Below are 18,451 nucleotides of genomic sequence, written 5' to 3'. Positions count from 1 at the left end.
GTAGTAGTAGTAGTAGTAGTAATAATAATAATAATAATAATAATAATAATAATAATAATAATAATTAATTAATAATTAATTTATTATTTATACCCTACCCATCTGGCTGAGTTCCCCAGCCACTCTGTAGGGAATAAGGGGAGGGAGGCACCTAATTCTGTTGCCTAGATGGCCTTACATTTTTGCAATTTTCACACATATAAAAATACATACGTGCAGGTTACAAAAATGAGACTTTGTTTTTACATATTGCCTTAAGTTACTTTGGGTGCCTCCAGTTTGGAAGATGGACAGAACTGACTGGGTTTATGGTTGTCCCTTAACATATATGAATGTAGTGCAGACTTTTCTCTGCAGAAAGGGGAGAATCTCTACTGCTGGGATTAAAATATGTAGAGCAGGGGTAGTCAACCTTTTTATACCTACTGCCCACTAATGCATCTTTCTTGATGGTAAAATTTCCTTACCGCCCACCAGTGCTTGATGGAAGGAGGATTCAGCTTGTGCCGTAGAACCCCCTACCGCCCACCTAGAATCCTGAAATGCCCACTAGTGGGCGGTAGGGACCAGGTTGACAACCCCTGATGTAGTGTGTCAATTTTTTTCATATGTATGAGCTGTAGTCAACTATTTATATTTGCCCTGGAATCCTTTGGTCTTCTATTTTCTTGTTTGGTATCTTGAATCACTGCTGTAGTAATGATCAGAAGGGTAGGGCATTTCAAGATTGTTTAAAACCTTACTTGAGGAATGTGGTAAACTTGCAGTCACTAGTTGGTTTTCTCATATTGATAAATGCTTGCAGTGCTGTTGGAAATTCAAGACAGTTGGATGTATCATCCCTCGTCGTTACCTGCAGGTCTCAGAAAACTGATGTATTGGCACAGCCTTTCCAATGTGGTTTGGACTACAAGTCCCATCAGCCTCAGCCAGCAACCATGCAGTGATGAGAGTTGTAGTCTGTAGCATGTTGAGGACACTAGATTGGGTGGGGAAGAGTGCATTAACAGCATATTAGCTCAGTATGGCAGGAACCTTGAAAGTATCCTGCTACCTTTTCCTGGTATCCTTCCCCCACCCCTTTTTTAATCTGCTCTGAATGAGTGTCCCTTTGTCAGTGCTCACCTTTCTCTGTCACAATTTTACCAGAGAAGCTCTGACATGTATTGTGTGTTGCTGTTGTAGCTGCCATCACCACCTACAGATGATGAAGGTGACTTTATTATCATACATCATGAAGATCTCAGACTCTCTCAGAAAGCAGAAGAGGTGTACGTTCAGCTCATCAAGCTATTGAGAGACCAGCATGAGGTGTGTGACTCCTTCCTCTCCTATAGCATTATCGATAGCTAAGGGTCCTGTAGTGGAAGTAGAATGTTGCGTGGCGATCCCCCCCCGTTGGAATAAATGAAGACACTGGACACCAGAATTTAGGTTAATGGGTGAAAAATGGCCACAGCTTTATTGATTATCGAGTGAAAACCTAGAGGGTGGGTGGGTGGGAGGGAAACCACAGCTGGCTGAGGGAAAGAAAAAGGGCGATCCTGGGCTCCCCCAACCTTAAATGACCCGCTTAGCCCCGCCCCTGTCGCCAGCCGATTGGCTGGCGCAGGGAATGATGCAGCCCGAGGATTCCCAAGTCGCGCGGGGCCACAGCCAGCCCCGCGCGGATGTAGGTGGGCATGAGCCCGCAACCCCCCTTCCTTATGTTGGGAGTCGCTTTCTCTATACTTTAAACTGGCCTATTTTGCATACAACTCTAAACTGTTGTTCTTTTGTGATACATGCACAAGCATCAGTGACCCTCTCTCTCCTTTCAAAAGTGATTTGAAAATAAAGGTGTTCGGAAAAAGTTGCTGCCTTCTTTATATGTCCTCTGTATGTGTGTTTTTAAGAGGAAACGAGAGAACTTCTAGTGGCAGTGTTAACATCTGTGAGTTATTGTACTAATACTATAACCCAGCAGCAGATTTTATGCAGATGACTGTATACTCACTTGTGGAATGCTTCGTTGGAGCTGGGTTTGGTTGCCCAGAAGGCAACGACTGCATATGTTTATTTCAGCTTATTGAAGAGATTTGATTGTCTGAACATGGCCAGCTTCTCTCTCAGATCAGTTTTTGAAGGTAGCTTGTGGTCTGACTTCCCCCTCCTTTTTTCTGTTAATAGAAATGTTTGCAGTATTCGAAGCAGTTCACACATCTGGGAAATGTATCTGAAACTTCCCGGTAGGTTTATTATGAGTTTAGCATTGAAGGCACATCTCAATTGGGTGCAATACAAATTCCACTTGGCAGAATGAATTTTGCTTTTATGCCTTGGGTCTAGTCATTTTGTGGCTTGGGAAAAAGTTGTTCCTCCCATCTTAACTATGTAAAGTGTAACTTGACTTTTTCACTTGAGGGGAAGCTCAATGGCATGTTCCTACGTTGGGTGAGCTGGAGAATTGCAGCCTACATGGTGGGTGTCTCCATACGTCAAACAAGAAGGAAATTTCATGGTGAGCAACCAGTGTTCTGCTCCCTGAGCTTGCTTGATGAAGGTAGCTCCCAAATCCCATCAGTAATGAAAGCTAAGTTCTTCTGGTGCTCCACCGGCTTGATCAGCTTCTAGAAAGCTTTCCCATTGACCTCTGGCAAGGAGCTATTTCTGCCTTAAGTGGAGCCCAGCCATTCTCTCATTTGAGTAGGAGCTGCCTCCATGAGTTTAGCAGCCACCCACTGATAACATTAATGAAACCAGAGCAGCTCTGGCAATATGCTTCCTGATCTTTCTCACTTTTTCTATATGTTGTATATTTCTGTGTTGCGTTTCAGGTTTGAGAAGCTGGCTCAGATTTGTAAAAAAGATCTGGACATCTTGCAGCTTGCACAGGCCCAGGGGCTGGATCCCCCAAGCCACCACTTTGAAGAGAGAACCTTTAAAATTGTAAGGTATGGATGTCCAAAAGATGGGAAGGTTTCAAATGTCTTATCTTTGTAGATAGATGAGCTTTACAAAATCTTTCTGAACCTTACAAGAACAAGCAACCTGGAATACTGTGAATTTCTCTTCCCAAAAAAGTGACCAATGTTTTATAGTGGAAACTAGGCATTTCAGTAAATGTGGGGCTGCCACGAAAATGGGACCACTCTCCCCCAGCCCCTTGAGTCAAAGGGCTTTAACTTTGTTCATATCTTGATGTTGCCTGTGTTTGCATATGTAATACTAAGTTGCAGCTTGTTCAGTAGGCAAACAGACAAGGCTAGTTGGTTTTCCAGCTACTCTTGCCTTGTGCCTCTGTAGCTTGGAGAGTGCCTGGGCTGCAGTGACCAAACAAACCATGGTTAAGCAAGGCTTTGTGGTTCATAAACTAACAACAAACCATGTTTTCACCCTGCAATTAGTTGTCAGAAAGCAAGCATGCTGTGTATTTCTTCATGATTTCTATTTCTACATGTTCACTACATTTGGTATTGCAATGTGAAGTACTTCCGGATTGCTGGAGTAAACTTTTTCTTTTTGTTTGCTTTGTAGAATATTTTCTGAACTCAGTAGCACAGAAATGCATCTTATCATTGTCCGAGGAATAAATCTACCAGCTCCACCAGGTAGTCTACCATTGACACGAATTTTTAAGATTCCTTCCTGCTCTGCAATCTTCCCTGCAGCTGATAGTGCTGAGAACTTGACCTCTGTTAATCAGTAGTTAGGATCATTTTGTTTTTATCAAGCAAATTGGGTCACAATCGGGAACAAACATCTATGAGTAGAGGCCTCTTCTTTCCTGTGAGATAATCGGCAGTCTTGTGTTCATAAGATTTGGCCCATTTTTCTTTTTGTTTCTGTGGCTGTTTGCTCAGCTAAATTCCTCTCTTTGCACAGGTGTGGCACCCAATGATTTGGACGCGTTTGTGAAATTTGAATTCCATTACCCGAATACAGTGAGTACACATCAAGGCTTTTGCTCCCTGCTTAATTTTTAGGCCCTAGGGTGACAGTTCCCTATCAAGTATATTCAGATGCAGACCCTCAGTTTGCCGCCATGTAATATATGCAAAGATTGGGAGAATGGATGACTTGTGCATTGCTGCTGCGTTAAGCGAGCAGCCGTGTAAATATCAGGACAGGGGTAGAAGCAGAGCATAAAATAAAGGTGCAGAGAAGCCCTATCAACTTTTGAAGTGAGTGGGATAACTGAGACAAAAGAGATCGGGACAAAGCAAGATCTATGGTGCTGCAAAGAGACGATCATGGGTGTTAATGAGAAACAGAGAGGAAAAAACAAGGATACAGAGAGATCAGGAGGGGAAAGAAAGTGTTAAAGGGGGTTAACAAGGCTGAAAAGAAATCACTGAGGTGGGGGGGGGGAGATACACAGAAATGAGCTTATTACATTTATATACCACCTGTTCTCCCAAGGAGCTCAAGATGGTGCACATCGTTCTCATCCCCGTTTTATCTTGACAACAACCCAGTGAAGTAGGTTAGGCTGGGAGGTGGTGACTGGCCCAAGGTCATTCAGTGTGCTTCGTGGCTGAGTGGGAATTCTAAGCCTGGTCTCCCAGGTCATAGTTCAACACTCTAACCATTATGCCACCCTTCAGCTCTCTTGAATTAACGAAAGTGGAAAGGTGGTCCTCTGGGTTGGCTTGACTTGCACATCCATGCTTTAGAGCAACCAGCCCATGGTGGGATGGGGGGGGGGGGAGCTTGGTCTTCACAAGTAAAGGCAAGGACAGAGAACCCCACTGGCTTTTCTGAGAATAGTTAGGAAGGCAGGGTCACTGGTGGCATCTCTGGTGGCCTTATCACAGTAGAAAAGAGAATGGCATTTCTAATAGGGTTGTATATGTGATGCTTGAGAGGCAGCTGGGGAAGGAGCTGCCTCTGAAATAGAGAAAGGGCTATGTTGCTTGATAACTAGGATATCATCTGGAAGTGCTGGCAGTAATTGGGTCACCTTGTCCTTGTTCACTCCCTAGACACTTCTTCTGTGCTTTGGGCTAGAAGTTAATTTGTTTTGTTGTATGATTGGGTTGTTAAAAAGAATAGTAATTGCTAAACAATCTCTTTGGAGCACGTTTGTTGTAACCTCTGAAGATCCATACCCATTCCCTTCTTGGGGACAAGGAAGACAAATGAAAAGGTCCCGGAGAAATCTACCTGCACCAGGCTCTTGTTCTACGGCAAAGCAAAATGACTGAATGGTGCTTGCAATGCTAGCATTGGATCTAACCTATCTTTTTAACATCCCCATGCGCCATTTGTTTCTATCTCTTGTATATTTCGTATTGAATCTCAGTATTTGCATTTTGTTCCATATTGAATGGCCTGTGCCCAAGAAAACTTTATCTACACTTATGCAGGACTTTCTTTCCAAATGAAAAGCAAACAAAGATGTTGTGATTTCTGCTGAATATTAATGGTGTGTGGCTGTAGGTGTTTAGTTTTAGGGTTTTGTTAACCTATGTTTTGCTTTTATTAAAACAGGAGCAAGCTCAGAAAAGTAAAACATCAGTGATAAAAAATACCAACTGCCCAGGTGGGTGCATGTGCTTATACTATTATTGCCATCGTTACGTTGTCTTTTCTTGGATTTTCATTTCAGAGCTAGGCTGAAAAGGGTTAGTTCCATTTTATGTTTGCATCGGCTACCTGAACAGAATTCAAAGACTCTCATTTCAGAGCAGTAGTAATTTTGTATTGTGGGTTTCTTAATTAAGCGATTTCCGCATCTGTGACGGTGTTAACCTAACTTGCAACACTGCTCTGTATAGTGGCAGCAGCTCTCAACAGGCTAACTGAAGATGGCCAAAGGCTGGGCCTGGAACTCTGTGCATGCTCTGCTACTGAGCTATACGACTCCAGAAGGACTTGTACCTGGAATATTTGGATCCCTCTGCATTCTGTCCCTTAGAAATCCAACATTGCTGTTCATTTTGCCACAGAAAAGATGTCACCCTCTTACCCCCAACTGCATAGAATTGTTTGGGATCTATTATTTCACAGCTATTTAGCATGAATCCTGTAGCACTTCTTTTTGCAGGTTCTTTTTTAAAAAATAAAATAAAATAAAACTTACTGAATAGGGTAATATACATAAGGACTTGCAGTCCTTTGTCTTGGCTTCTTCTTCTCGCAAAGGAAAACGTAGGGACCAAGTCACTGTGTCATTCAGTACAATCTGTACCTCTCAGATATGCACCTGTGGGGCCTACTTGATTGAAAGGTTTTTCCATGGCAAAATATATCCCACCTGCTTACTTTGAGGTGTTGACCACATGCTTTTCTTGATCTTTTATTTGGTTCAGAGTCGTCTCATCAGCTGTTTGTATCTGATTATCTGTCTGTGCATTTCCAGAATATGATCAGCAGTTCAAGCTGAACATTAACCGAAATCACAGAGGTTTCCGAAGAGCGATTCAGGCTAAAGGAATTAAATTTGAAATCTTCCACAAAGGGTGAGTAGGGGTTCATGCCTAATGGGAAACAGTTTGATTGCTTGAGCTCAAGGACTTTGTTAATTCTGCTTTAAAACAATTCCCAGATTTCTTTTGGAGCTAAAAAAAAATGTAACTCTTTGTCGCATGCAATCTGTAGGCATCATTGTGTGTTTGGAATTTTTAGCTACAGGGTAGCTGAAGATATAATTGAGAATATGGGAAGGAACTATTTTGAAGTCTTTGTAGAGATTTGCTCATATGCAGCAGATACGTCCTTCAGACATTTGCAGTGCTTGAACTTTTAGACTACAGTCACGTAATATTGGTCCTCTGCTTAATCTTCTTAGATGACTGACAGGCGCTGTATTTGAGTGTTGTTAATACTCTACTAAAGCCAAAAGCTGTGAAAACTCCTGAGAATTTTGGCTCTATACTACTAGGCCTGTATACTAAAGCTGGCAGTTCAGCAGGGTTCAGGGGCTGTCAATCTTTTCATCCTGTAGACCTTAATGCATTTTTGTGCTGATTCCATATCAAAACACAGAATCCCCTTTGCCAAGCAGGCCAGTTCACTGCTTCTGATGCCTGTTGCCCCCAAGGGATCTAAGCCACAGCTGAAACAGGACATGCACCCACATGACTGTTGTGGTGCGGGAGGGTGGAAATCTTCCATGATGAACTTCAGATGCTTTTCTCCTTTTGGTTGAGTACTACAAGGCTACATCTGTATCTCACACTGAATATCTTAAGTCAATTTGGCATATAACAGTAAGAATAGCTGCCCTTATTTGCAGCGAGCGTGGCCTTTAGTGTCAAGTTGTCTGGCATTAAAGAAACTGTTTGAAAGGATTCCTTAGTGGCCAAAATAATTTGCTTATAATAAGCACTATAATGTATAATTGTGATATAGCATTGACTACAACTTAGTTCCTGTTTCATGGGTGTAGAGTTTTAAGATTGTACAAGTGTCTTCATTGGGAAGGGGGGCATGATTGTTTAGGCTAGAAGAAAACAGTGGGAAAGAATATTAATAGGATCTGTTTGCGGGAGTGGTCTCATGTCTCTTGTAAGCATGCATCCAAAATTTCTAGTGGCCAAAAAGTGTGGAAGGCAATACTATTTTTAAGCTGTAAGAGGGAGAGTCATAGGTGAGTTTGCTGTTCTTAAGTTCACACTATGGCAAGCCCCACAAGTGGGTTTGATTCAGATGAAATGACAGGCCATTAGCAGGATTGCATGCTCCTTCCTTTACATGCAAGGGAGAGCTTTTCTTTCTAGTTTGGCCTTTTGTCCAAATGCAGCAACCAGAACCTTTGAATGTGATTTGAGGGTGAGCTCTTCAGGAGCCATTCACATGAAGGTTGTAGCAGGGCTGTACATTTCACCCCACCTTCCGAAGTCACATGGAATCTCCCACCCTTGCCATGTTGGGGTGTAATTTCTGAGGTCTGAAGCCTCCACACGCAGAACAGGACTCCCACTTCAGAAGTTGTGCTATGAACTTCAGGGACAGAAAGACTCATATGGCTTTTGACAGTAGTATTAAAAACGTGTCCCTGCCACAGCCCCTTCCACCACAGTAGCCCTTTCATGTGACTAACAGCTGAAGAGCACTTGCAATTTGCAGCAGACTAGAAGCAGAAGCCTCTAATCTTTCCTTGCACTCAAACAAATAGGAGCAGATAAGCTCAAGCCTTGCTGTGGCTCCTCCTAACAGAAGGGTGGGGGCAGAGCTCATAGGGAGATAGTTTATTAGGCCTGACATGTTTTGAGGAAAGTCTTCAGAGCCACTGAGAAGCACTACTGCTCTGCTTTTCTGCAAGCTCTGTCTCCAAATCTGTACTCACTTGAAAGTGAGGGAGCCTGCAGGAAGCACACTGCTGCTGCTGCTGCTGCTGCTGCTGCTGTGTTTACAATTTTGCCTCTCAGTGCTGCTGAAGACTTTCATCAAAATGCATTGGGCCTTTTCCCTGTGCACCTGGGAATCCCCTCCCCTTCTGCACTGTTCTGCACTGTTATTTTTTTTGTGAACCAAGCCATGATCTTTAGGCGTATTTGGAAATAAATAGGTCATTCCATTCAGTTGCTTCCTTAGCCTAAAATACGTCTGATCACTGAACGTAACACTAGCGATTTTTGTTCATTTTAACATCATTCTACTCTCTAGTTTATACAGTGCAAAATATTTTTGACCCCTGCCTACGGCTTTTGTTGGTAGCACTACTGAACAATGGCATTATAACCCGCTTTTAACCTTGGAGGTATGAGTTGGGAAGGATCTGTGTCTCAATTTGAGATCCTGAGAGTCTTTGGGGTTCTTTTGCCGATTCCCATCGTGGAAGTTAGGAGAAGAAACTGAATCTTGCACTGACCTGCCTCCCCTTCCCCAGGTCCTTTTTCAGAAGTGACAAGCAAGTGGGGACAGCACACTTGAAACTGGACAAACTGGAATTTGAATGTGAAATCAGAGAAATTATTGAGGTACCGTACCTTTCTTGTTCTCAAAGAAAGCTGTGATAAGGACTACCTTTTTCTTCTTCTTTGCACAGTAGTCCTGCTGAAAGTGTGTTTGTAAAACAGGATATGCTGCACCGACTTTCCTCATTCATAGGAGTTTCGTTACTTGCACAGCTTTCATCCATTCCCATGAGGATGGTTCTGTACCTGCCATATGCTGATATAAATGTGCTTGGAAACTAGGGTTGCCGATGGGGATGCAGGTCTTCCTTAAGGCACAACTAGAATTTTCCAAGGATGTTGTTGGGGGGTAGCACAAAAATAGTGTGCTGACCAATATAGCTCCCCAAAAGTCCTAAGGAAGGGAGGAGAGCGATGACCACAGGGAATTCTGGCAGCAAAGGAGTAGGGAAGCTTGGAGAGCCAAGTTTGCTTCTACTGGACTGTGGTGGAGAGATCCAGTTACAGTCTCTCTCCCTTGTGTGTACAGTGGTGCCTCGCAAGACGAAAAGAATCCGTTCCGCGAGTCTCTTCGTCTTGCGGTTTTTTTTGTCTTGCGAAGCAAGCCCATTAGCGGCTTAGCAGATTAGCGCTATTAGCGGCTTAGGGGCTTAGCGGATCAGCTGATAAGCGGCTTAGCGGATCAGCTGATAAGCGGCTTAGCGGATCAGCTGTTAAGCGGCTTAGCGGCTTAGAAAAAAGGGGGGGAGGAAAAAAAACCCGCAGGAACTCGCAAGACATTTTCGTCTTGCGAAGCAAGCCCATAGGAAATTCGTTTTGCGAAGCACCTCCAAAACGGAAAACCCTTTCGTCTAGCGGGTTTTCCATCTTCCGAGGCATTCGTCTTGCGGGGCACCACTGTATATGTAAACACCTCTGGAATTAGCTTTTATGCATTGCAACTGGTGCTGTGCCACTTTGAAAAAAGTGGTACCTATGTTCAGATATTAGAGCTACACATTATATTCAGCTTAATTCCAATTTCTGATGCGATACAGGATGCCTTAGAGAGATTTTTTCCCCTAGGCAAAGCAGGAACCCCCAAAGGCCTTTGTGACACCTCAGTTATTTTTAGAAAATGCTGCTGAAAACAAAAGTCATGTCTCTAAACTTGATTATGCAACAGGGAAAAGGAGAGCTTATATTGTGGCTGACATGTCAAGCTTTGAATCAGAGGGAAATATTTTACCTGGAAGGTCCCCCTACTTTTAGTACTTCCCACTCCAAAAGGTGCTTAGCACAAAAGCACCTAGCTCTATTTGTCAGTAGTCTGGCAGGTTTCCTACCACAATGGCAATTACCCACAAAAAAACCCAAGGATATTAAGTGATTTTTTTAATCCACTCTAAACTCTACCTATTAGCCTTGTGGGGAAACAGCTGCAGCTTCTGAAATTTGGTGGGATTGCTGCCCTCAGAAAGGGTAAACCTTCTTGCAAATTTCATCCAATTCTGAAAAGTTACATTTCATATTTTTTTAAAACCATTTTAAAATGTTTGCTATTTGCCTACAATTCGGCAATTTTATCCTCTCCAGAAGGGATGCCATGCCCAACGGATTTAAACCACTTCTATCAATGGGGGGGGGGGTAGTTTGTTGGCTTCCTGTGACAAATCAGGATCTGAAAGGAATTAATGATGCTAATGTTTGGCCATGTAAACTTTGTAGTATCATTCCCTGTTTGATGCTCCAACATAAGCACTGTTGGTGGTCTAGGCCATCCCCACCCCCTGCCACCTCCACTAAAGAAGAAGTACTAGCAGCTACAGGGAAACACCAAGGTTGGCAAAAGTAGGGGGGAATATAGTAGTGAAAAAAACCTACGGGCACGAGACAATCCCCTTTGCAAAAAAAAAAAAAAAAACCCAATGAGGACCAAATGTGCTCACCAGCCAGGAAATGCTGACTAACAGGGGTTTTTTTCCCCATATCCTAGAGAATATGACTGAGCAATCCACACTGAACTTTTTGTTTTGGATCCCACCGGCCATACATACAGCTGCCACAAGTGAAGTCCAAAACCCTACTGAATGTTCAAAGCCAATTGCAGTTCTCTAGGTTATGTCTCTTGTGATTAAACTTCTCATGTTACTTCTGTGTCTAGGTTTTGGATGGCAGGAAGCCTACTGGAGGGAAACTAGAAGTAAAAGTGAGACTCAGGGAGCCACTAAGTGGGCAGGATCTTCAAACAATTACAGAAAACTGGCTAGTCCTTGAACATTAGTTCCACCTAAGGTATGTGCATCTGTCTTTTAGGATGGCAATTGGCATGAGCAATCTCAAGATTTTGCTTTGATTACCACAAGTGAATGTATTCTATAGATACATGCATGAAGCAGTTTTCTTTTTAAAAATATGCAAGATAGCAAACGATTCATCTTTAAAATTAAAATGAGTCACGGTCCAACAAAAGGACAATGTAGCCACAGGAAGGAATCATTAAAGAAGGGTTGCGGTCCCTTATAAATTTCTAAAACTTTATACTTGAGTGGTTTTAATGGACTTGCCTTCAGTTAATGCTTGAGAGCACATTAGGAAGATTCTGTACTTCTGTCATGGATGTTTGATCATCTTTGAATAATCCTTCCATTATTCCTCTAAAGCCACATTCATATTTATTTTCTTGTCACCCACAGATACAGAAATGCTAAAAGCTGCAGAATGGACTTTATACATAGAGCTTCTGCAAGCACCAAAGATGTTCAACGAATGCACTACTGAACATAACATCTTTATTTTCATAACTATCATATAGTATGAGTTGGTAAGCTTTGTAAGTCTACTACTGGGAAAGAAGGTGCTGATCCACAAAGATAGACCTACCTTAAACCTTGCTGAAAGTAGCAATGTTAGTACTACGTGACTGTTACCCATTGGGCTGCTGTCTTATGCAAAGGGCATGTTTGCAGGCGAGGGCAAAAAGGTTTGGTTTTAATGGCTGACAATATACTAAGATGGGCTGCAGCAATGGAAGTTTATTATGTAAACTTGCAAATAAGATTGTGTTTCCTAGCCCTGGAATAAATTCTATTCTTGCACACAGCATTAGGTTAAGCATATTACTGTTAACAGCAGCATGAATATGCATTTGACATTGCCTGGAATGATTTTTTTTTAAAGCCATCACTGCATTCCCCCCCCCCCCTTTCTCTGTAAGTTTACCCATAACCTTGCTCTAAAGCAACATTATCACGAGCCTTTTGGAAAGGCCCATACCATATTGAGATGGCTAGTAGCTGATTTATTATTAAGCTGTTTTCCTCAATCTGCCCATGTTCTTGTGTTCTTTTTCAGTGGAGAGGAAGAATTAAACTTTTTACTGCTTAAGGATTTTGAGAAGCACAGCATTTGGGTGTAAGTTGAAACAGTAATTTGACAAAAGAAAGAGTTGCCTGTTTTCTAGAATGTTAAAACTAGGTGTGTACCTGAATATAGAACTAAGTCTGCCAATCAGGCAGAGTTTGTTTATCTTAAGTGGATAGAGACAATACAATATTCAGTTTTTAATTTTAATAAATTTAATATACAAAACTACATGTTGAAAATAAAAATATAATATGCAGTCTTTTGCAGTGTAACTGAATTTTAAAAGTACATTTTTCTCTTTAAACAAGTACTCATTTCTTAACAATATGGTAAATTTTAAGGTCATTTTAAAGGCTATGGTTGAAGCAAACCAGTCAGTCAATAGCATTTTGCACAAACATAACCCAAACAAATGATTTTCTGCAGGGGGGAAAGGAGGAAGGAAAAGTCAGTACTTTCCCTCTATCAGTAAGTTTAATAGCAAAACAAAGTCATTGAAAAAGCTACTTCTGTGGTGAAATTGGAATGCCATTTCTTGAAGTAGGAATCTACTGCAGCCATGTAAAATCTAAATAGAGTTGAGCTTCCATCTGTAAAATTGAACGTTGTCACAGAAGGAAGTAAAATTTAAAAGCAACTTTTTATATGCAAGGAAAAGAAAGAGCAGGAAATGTAAGGCCCTTCTTCTGCAAAGGAGCCTCTTTATGCCCACCCTGTCTCCCAGGGCAGAATATTGAGCACCTGAGTTCTTTTCAGGTTCAGCATGGGCTAAGAATTTAACTGTCTTCATAGCATATGGCCCACCATTAATAAATTCAGTAGAAGTGTTTGTATTCAGGTGGGGTTAACTTCTCCAGCCATTTAATTTGGGGTCTAGTTCTAATGCCTTTACTTCCTTATGTTCTAGTTGCAGTTTACATAGGTTGTACTAGGAGGGCTTTTTTTGTTACTAATCTTAGGCAAGCAGTAGCACCTTGCTCAACTATGATTTCCTACCCACAGAGGAAAGTTAACTATTACAGCTCTCACTGCTATATGTTTGCTTTTAAAAAATAATTTCTTGACAGGCTTGGAGCAACTGCTGTCCCCTCCTTACCCTTGAATGCTCACCATTTTGCCCATGCTGCTCCAATTTTAGATTGCTCTTTAAAAGGCCAGACTGTCCTCCTTACCCATGGAGGGGGGTGGCCAGCCTTGAATAACAGCAGCCTGTGTCTTGTTAAAGCTTAGGTTTGCTTTCTCTCTTATCGTGGGCACAGCTCTTTCCACAGGGCTAAAAATTGGATTTAATAGGAACGTGCTCATGTTCTTTTGCTTACTCTCATTGCCAGCTTTGTACGCTGCAGTGAAAGGGCTCAAGCCGTTCTTCTCATAAGTGCCGTCTTAGGTGAGACAGAGTGCAAACTTCTCAGCCTGAAGTGAAAGCAAAACATGCAACAGCAGCCAAACTATTACAGTTTTCACAGGCTAGCTTTACAGAGTGCTGCTTCTATAAAGTGTTAGATAAGTGCAGGCTTAATGGTGGGGATAAATGTACACCAAATGGGAAAATAAAAAGTTACCTAAAAAAACAACCCAGGGCCAAACTACAAAAAGAACAATTTTCCATGGTAACTTTTTTTTTTTTAAGCCTAACAATTCTCACGCCTGTGACAGGCTCTCTCAAAACTTACGAGGGCAGATTTTTGCTATGTCATCAGGCTTAGGGAACAGTTTTATCACAAATAAAGAAAAATAAAGTTAAACTATCCTATTTATACACACAAAACTGCAAGCGTAATTTACATACAGCTTCTAGAGAGATTCTGCTTTGCTTGGGACAGACGTAGAAGGTACCCTCAGTCATGCTGCTTTCTTTCTCTGTACATCTCTTAGAATATTCCGACATGTCTTGGAGGTACTTCAACCAATAATCTGGTCAAGATAATGTAAACGATAATTTCAATGTCTAGAGAAATTAACCATAAGCGGCAGTATAGTGAGGTCAGAATGGAGGTCTTCATAATAAGTTCATCTACAAACATCAGAAATGTTTACATTTCCTTTCCTTTTATTTACTTACTCCCCAGTGATCTCTGCACCTGTTTGAGCATTGAATACATGACTGCAATTGTCTTAAAACATGACCATTGTTTGTTTCTAATCTGTAACAGAAGTGTATTAGCTGCAAAGATAGCATAACCATTTTGTAGTATAGAAGCTGCCCTGATCCTGTTTGTTGACAAATGCATAGACGATTCAGAATTATGGAACAACTGTTCTCAATCACGCACCCACCCCCTCATAATAGTGTTAACAAAAGCTTAATTTTTCCAGTTTTAAAGTGCAAATGATTCAGATACAGCTGCTGCTGGAACAGGTCTGAACAGAAAATGAAGTCCTTATGAGATGTTTTCCAGAATATAAAAAATAAGCTCCATTATGACTGGGCCCTCACTCAGCTGGCATGCCCCTCCATGAATCACTGGAACTAAGGCACTGTCCAGGTCATTCATGTACTGAGCAGGCAGTGGCTGCCCATTGCTCCCAGCCTGGTAGCCAACCTAAAAAGTAAGTAAAGAGAAAATATTATTTTGTTTTGAAACTAGAGACTAAAGCAATCCCCTAGCATGACGGAAGAGGTTCTCGGCTAATAAAATTTTATCCATGGAAGAATGCAGGTAAGCAGACCCACCCTGTGATCTTGAAGCAAGCCTTCAAGATTACATGAATAGGCTCCAACTTGGAGCTTTTCAAATAATCACACCCTCAGAAGTTTAAAAGAGGCTTTTTTCAGCTTTCTGAAATACAACAGACATAAAAACAAGTGCAAAAGGAGGTCCTTTCCAGTTCAAAAAAGGGAAGTGAGGTCCAGGAAGAGCTTGTGAATAAGAACTGAATAAGAAGAATCATATTCAAGAAATGAATAGTACAGTAACCTCAATCTGCATGTTTTCACATTAGGGTCGCAGCAATTCTGTTAGAAAGCATATCTCCCCCACCCCCAAAATAGGTCCCAGCTTATTTAATTTCCAACGCCAAAGATGTGGAGAGAATTTTTCCCACAAGATGTGTTCACTTACTTGATCAGCATCAAGCGTAACACGTAAACCCAGCTTGGTCATCCCGTCTTCCTTCAAAAGCTTCAGGTGAGGGCACAAGGCCAGGCAGAAAGCCTTGGCCACATTCTCAGTCAGCCTGCTGTGGTCAGCAGGGTCACTTAGGCCATTGTGTTGGTCATCATTTTCCAGAAAGAAAACCTGAAGAAAACATAATTTTTCCAGTCTCTAAATTTCTGTACTATAACATACTATTCTTGTAACTCATGATCACTGTGACGAGGGCAAGCTTTCTACTCTAATTAATGGCAGGGATTTTGGCCATTGAGGGAAAGTAGTTAAACCTGGAAGGGCACCAAACCAATGATGAAACGTTTGGGCATTTTCCAGTAGGACATGGTGGTGGGCAGATGTCCTTACATCATTGGGAATTTTTATCTCTGCAGAGTATTTAAGATCTCCTTGATAATCAGATCTAGAAGTTTGTCACATTTTAACAAATAAAAACTCAGCCTCAGGTTTCTGCTCATCCCATCAGTATGAAAGAAATAGCCAGAATAATTAGGGTAGATAGACTGCCAATAAATGTATCAAGAGTCTTTTCTAGGATGCCTTCTATACATTAGTGTACTATATCCTTCAGAGCTAAGTCCCAAGGCTATGTTCAAGGACCTGTATAGTAGACCCCACACAATGAGTCTCAGTCTGGGCTATCTAAAAGAACACATTTGCATTCAACCAGAGTATTTGGTGAGGGCTAACATGGCTTTCCCCCCACCCCAAATCAAGCAATACTTCTGCATTAACATACAAAAACAGTTTTCCTTCCTCACCTCTGTCCACCTAATGACCTTCCCATTTGCTTTATACTCTGAGCCATGGAATATTTTCACGCTTGTGATAGACTCCATTGATTTTCCATCAATGGGACTTACAACACTAGAAAGGAGGAAGTAAGAAACTTTTGTTAGCAGAATTTAAGAATACAGACCCAGATCAGAAGACTATGCAGAAAAATAAGTCCCTTCAATCAAGACAATTTCTTATACATTGGGGAAATTGCAATATAACACCACAAGCAGTTAAACGGACTGTGTGCAGACACACAAAGTAGTATGAGAGAGCCTTCTGTATTACACCTTTTTTGTTACCACCATTACTGGTCAAATCAATTTTGCACATGTTAACGGTGTTTCCAGTTGTACCACAGAAAAGCCAAAGCCAGAAATATGACCGGTACAGTTGCAAAGCATGTGTATGGTACTGAAGCAGAGCTTAATGGTGTACTGGCAGGGATCCTGCCATTGCCCTTTTGTATTAATCAGGGAGTTGGACTAAATTACTTCTAAGGTCCCATCTCTATACAGTAAATAGATAACCATCTGAACACTTATGAAACCTTTTAAAAAGAAAAACATAGTTCAAAGCTGTCTTTGTCCCCATACAAATACCCTAACATTTCAACACTTTGGACAATGTATGGCTGCGAGGGCACAGAACTTTTTCCAACCAGACAACTGCATTTTCTCGTGAGAGGCGTGTCAGTGGTGGCTGGGGCAGGAGATGAGTCTTACCTTTAGGAGCAACTGGAATGTAACTTAACTGCACAAATGTAAAAGGTTTCTACACCCTTTCCCCTCAACATCTCTCAATGCAGGCAAACGAAAGACATAACAATTCAAGGACACATTCAAGCCAGACAAAAACACTCAAAGAATACATGGAGCAGAGAGGATGGGGTGGGAGGATGATACAAGGGGTCTGGAGGGCTATATAGGTTCCCCACTATTTAGTGTAAACATTTAGTGTTTGTTTTAATGCAGAAGTCTTTTTCACACTGTAGCAAAGCTCTTCCCTTTTTCGTTTTGGTAATCATCAAGCTACTGAAGCAAGATTAAGGCTAATGCCACTGTAAAGGTAAACAGGAAGCTGCTCCCATCAACCTACAAAAATAATTGTCTGTGTGAAACCACAGAACACCTCAGGAAGTCATCTGGAATACTACTACAACGGCAGCATCCTGAATAAATGCCTCTTTGAAGTAATGTCCCTGCAGCGGGGGGATGTAGCACATTCTACTACTGCATTACACAGAAAAGCATGAAGACATTCTAGGGAAGCATAATAACTGTAACACAGTTAACACAACAGTGTGTTAACCCCTGCAACTGAAAAGTAATTGCCACCACATGTGGAAGCATAAAATGCAGTTAGAGCTGTTAACATCCTGTGCACATATCTTACGTCGGTGGTTCAACATACCTTATCTATTTCTTTACAGCAATTATTTTAAGACAACAAAGGATATGTCTCCTCCTTGAACACTCACACACATGCTGACAGAAAGCACCAGCTGCTGCGATTTCCCTCAGTATGTCGACACAATGCCTGTGCATTCATCTCAAAAGATGGTGCATACACAAATTTCAAACACCAAAGATACTCATGTAGTACATACTTTAATCTCTCATGCAAGTTGTAAGGGGTAGCTTGGTTCCTACAGCATTAACCTTCAATAAGTGTTCAGGTGATGTTGTAGAGCAAGATATACATATGATAAATTAATTCGTGAGACAACTGGCCTTAGCAGCAGGCTTTTTTAAAATAAAAAACACCTCTGGGGAGTCAGATCAGCTAACACCCTCTGCTAATTAATTTGAAGGTGCTAGTTCATACCCCTTAAGAATATCACCTCCTGGAATATGAACATGCACTCCATGCAAACAGGTAGATGAATGTGCCATCTTTTCCTTACCAAGAAAGCATATAAAACCAAACAAGCTTATTTAATATCAAGAAAATACTCCTATATTTACCCCTTGTTGAAGTTTTTGTCATCATCCACCCACTGAATGTGCACATGCTCTTGAGGCTCTTCAGCATCCACTTTACCACAGGCAATAGTGAAGTCTTTCATCTCCCTCAGAGCCTGCCTTAGGGAGTCCATATTTTCAGCCGTTATCTGGACCATGACTCCATCTAGGTAGGACAAGACATAATCAGGACAACAGCCCACAGCTGTATTCTTAACCAGAGAACAAATGTACGGTGGATTCATGCTGCAAACATCCAAGTCCTAAACCAAACTTTTGAACATACACTTGCTAATAGGAGGTGGGTGGAATCCTGAGCCCTGGATTTCAGATTTGCCTAGGGGTTTATATGTAGACAGTGCAGCCCGCACAATCCATACACTACAAAAATCAAGGCATAAAATTATATGGA

The 18,451-nt window shown here is 41.6% G+C and overlaps 2 protein-coding genes across 7 annotated transcripts in view; one reads left to right on the top strand and one right to left on the bottom strand.

Annotated features, from left to right (window-relative positions):
- The window catches only part of CC2D1B (coiled-coil and C2 domain containing 1B), a 37,963-nt gene extending 25,516 nt beyond the window's left edge, over positions 1-12,447 (top strand). For 2 of the 3 annotated variants that reach the window (XM_079981896.1, XM_079981897.1), the window contains exons 16-25: positions 1,186-1,311; positions 2,170-2,228; positions 2,817-2,933; positions 3,517-3,590; positions 3,865-3,923; positions 5,473-5,524; positions 6,344-6,443; positions 8,816-8,906; positions 10,987-11,117; positions 11,519-12,447. In XM_079981896.1, the coding sequence (XP_079838022.1) occupies positions 1,186-1,311; positions 2,170-2,228; positions 2,817-2,933; positions 3,517-3,590; positions 3,865-3,923; positions 5,473-5,524; positions 6,344-6,443; positions 8,816-8,906; positions 10,987-11,106 (798 nt within the window). In that variant the 3' untranslated portion in view covers positions 11,107-11,117; positions 11,519-12,447. The remainder of the gene's footprint in view (positions 1-1,185; positions 1,312-2,169; positions 2,229-2,816; positions 2,934-3,516; positions 3,591-3,864; positions 3,924-5,472; positions 5,525-6,343; positions 6,444-8,815; positions 8,907-10,986; positions 11,118-11,518) is intronic. The other variant, XR_013840283.1, reaches the window with a different exon arrangement.
- ZFYVE9 (zinc finger FYVE-type containing 9) overlaps positions 12,378-18,451 on the bottom strand; it is a 47,988-nt gene continuing 41,914 nt past the window's right edge. For all 4 annotated transcript variants that reach the window (XM_079981893.1, XM_079981892.1, XM_079981894.1 and 1 more), the window contains 4 exons: positions 18,043-18,205; positions 16,060-16,165; positions 15,251-15,427; positions 12,378-14,731 (listed from right to left, as the gene is read on the bottom strand). In XM_079981893.1, the coding sequence (XP_079838019.1) occupies positions 14,570-14,731; positions 15,251-15,427; positions 16,060-16,165; positions 18,043-18,205 (608 nt within the window). In that variant the 3' untranslated portion in view covers positions 12,378-14,569. The remainder of the gene's footprint in view (positions 14,732-15,250; positions 15,428-16,059; positions 16,166-18,042; positions 18,206-18,451) is intronic.

The sequence above is a fragment of the Podarcis cretensis genome (genome assembly GCF_951804945.1).
Source record: "Podarcis cretensis genome assembly, chromosome: 6".
Classification (NCBI taxonomy): domain Eukaryota; kingdom Metazoa; phylum Chordata; class Lepidosauria; order Squamata; family Lacertidae; genus Podarcis; species Podarcis cretensis.
Note: the sequence above shows the minus strand (reverse complement) of the source record. Positions and strands in the feature narration are given on the sequence as shown.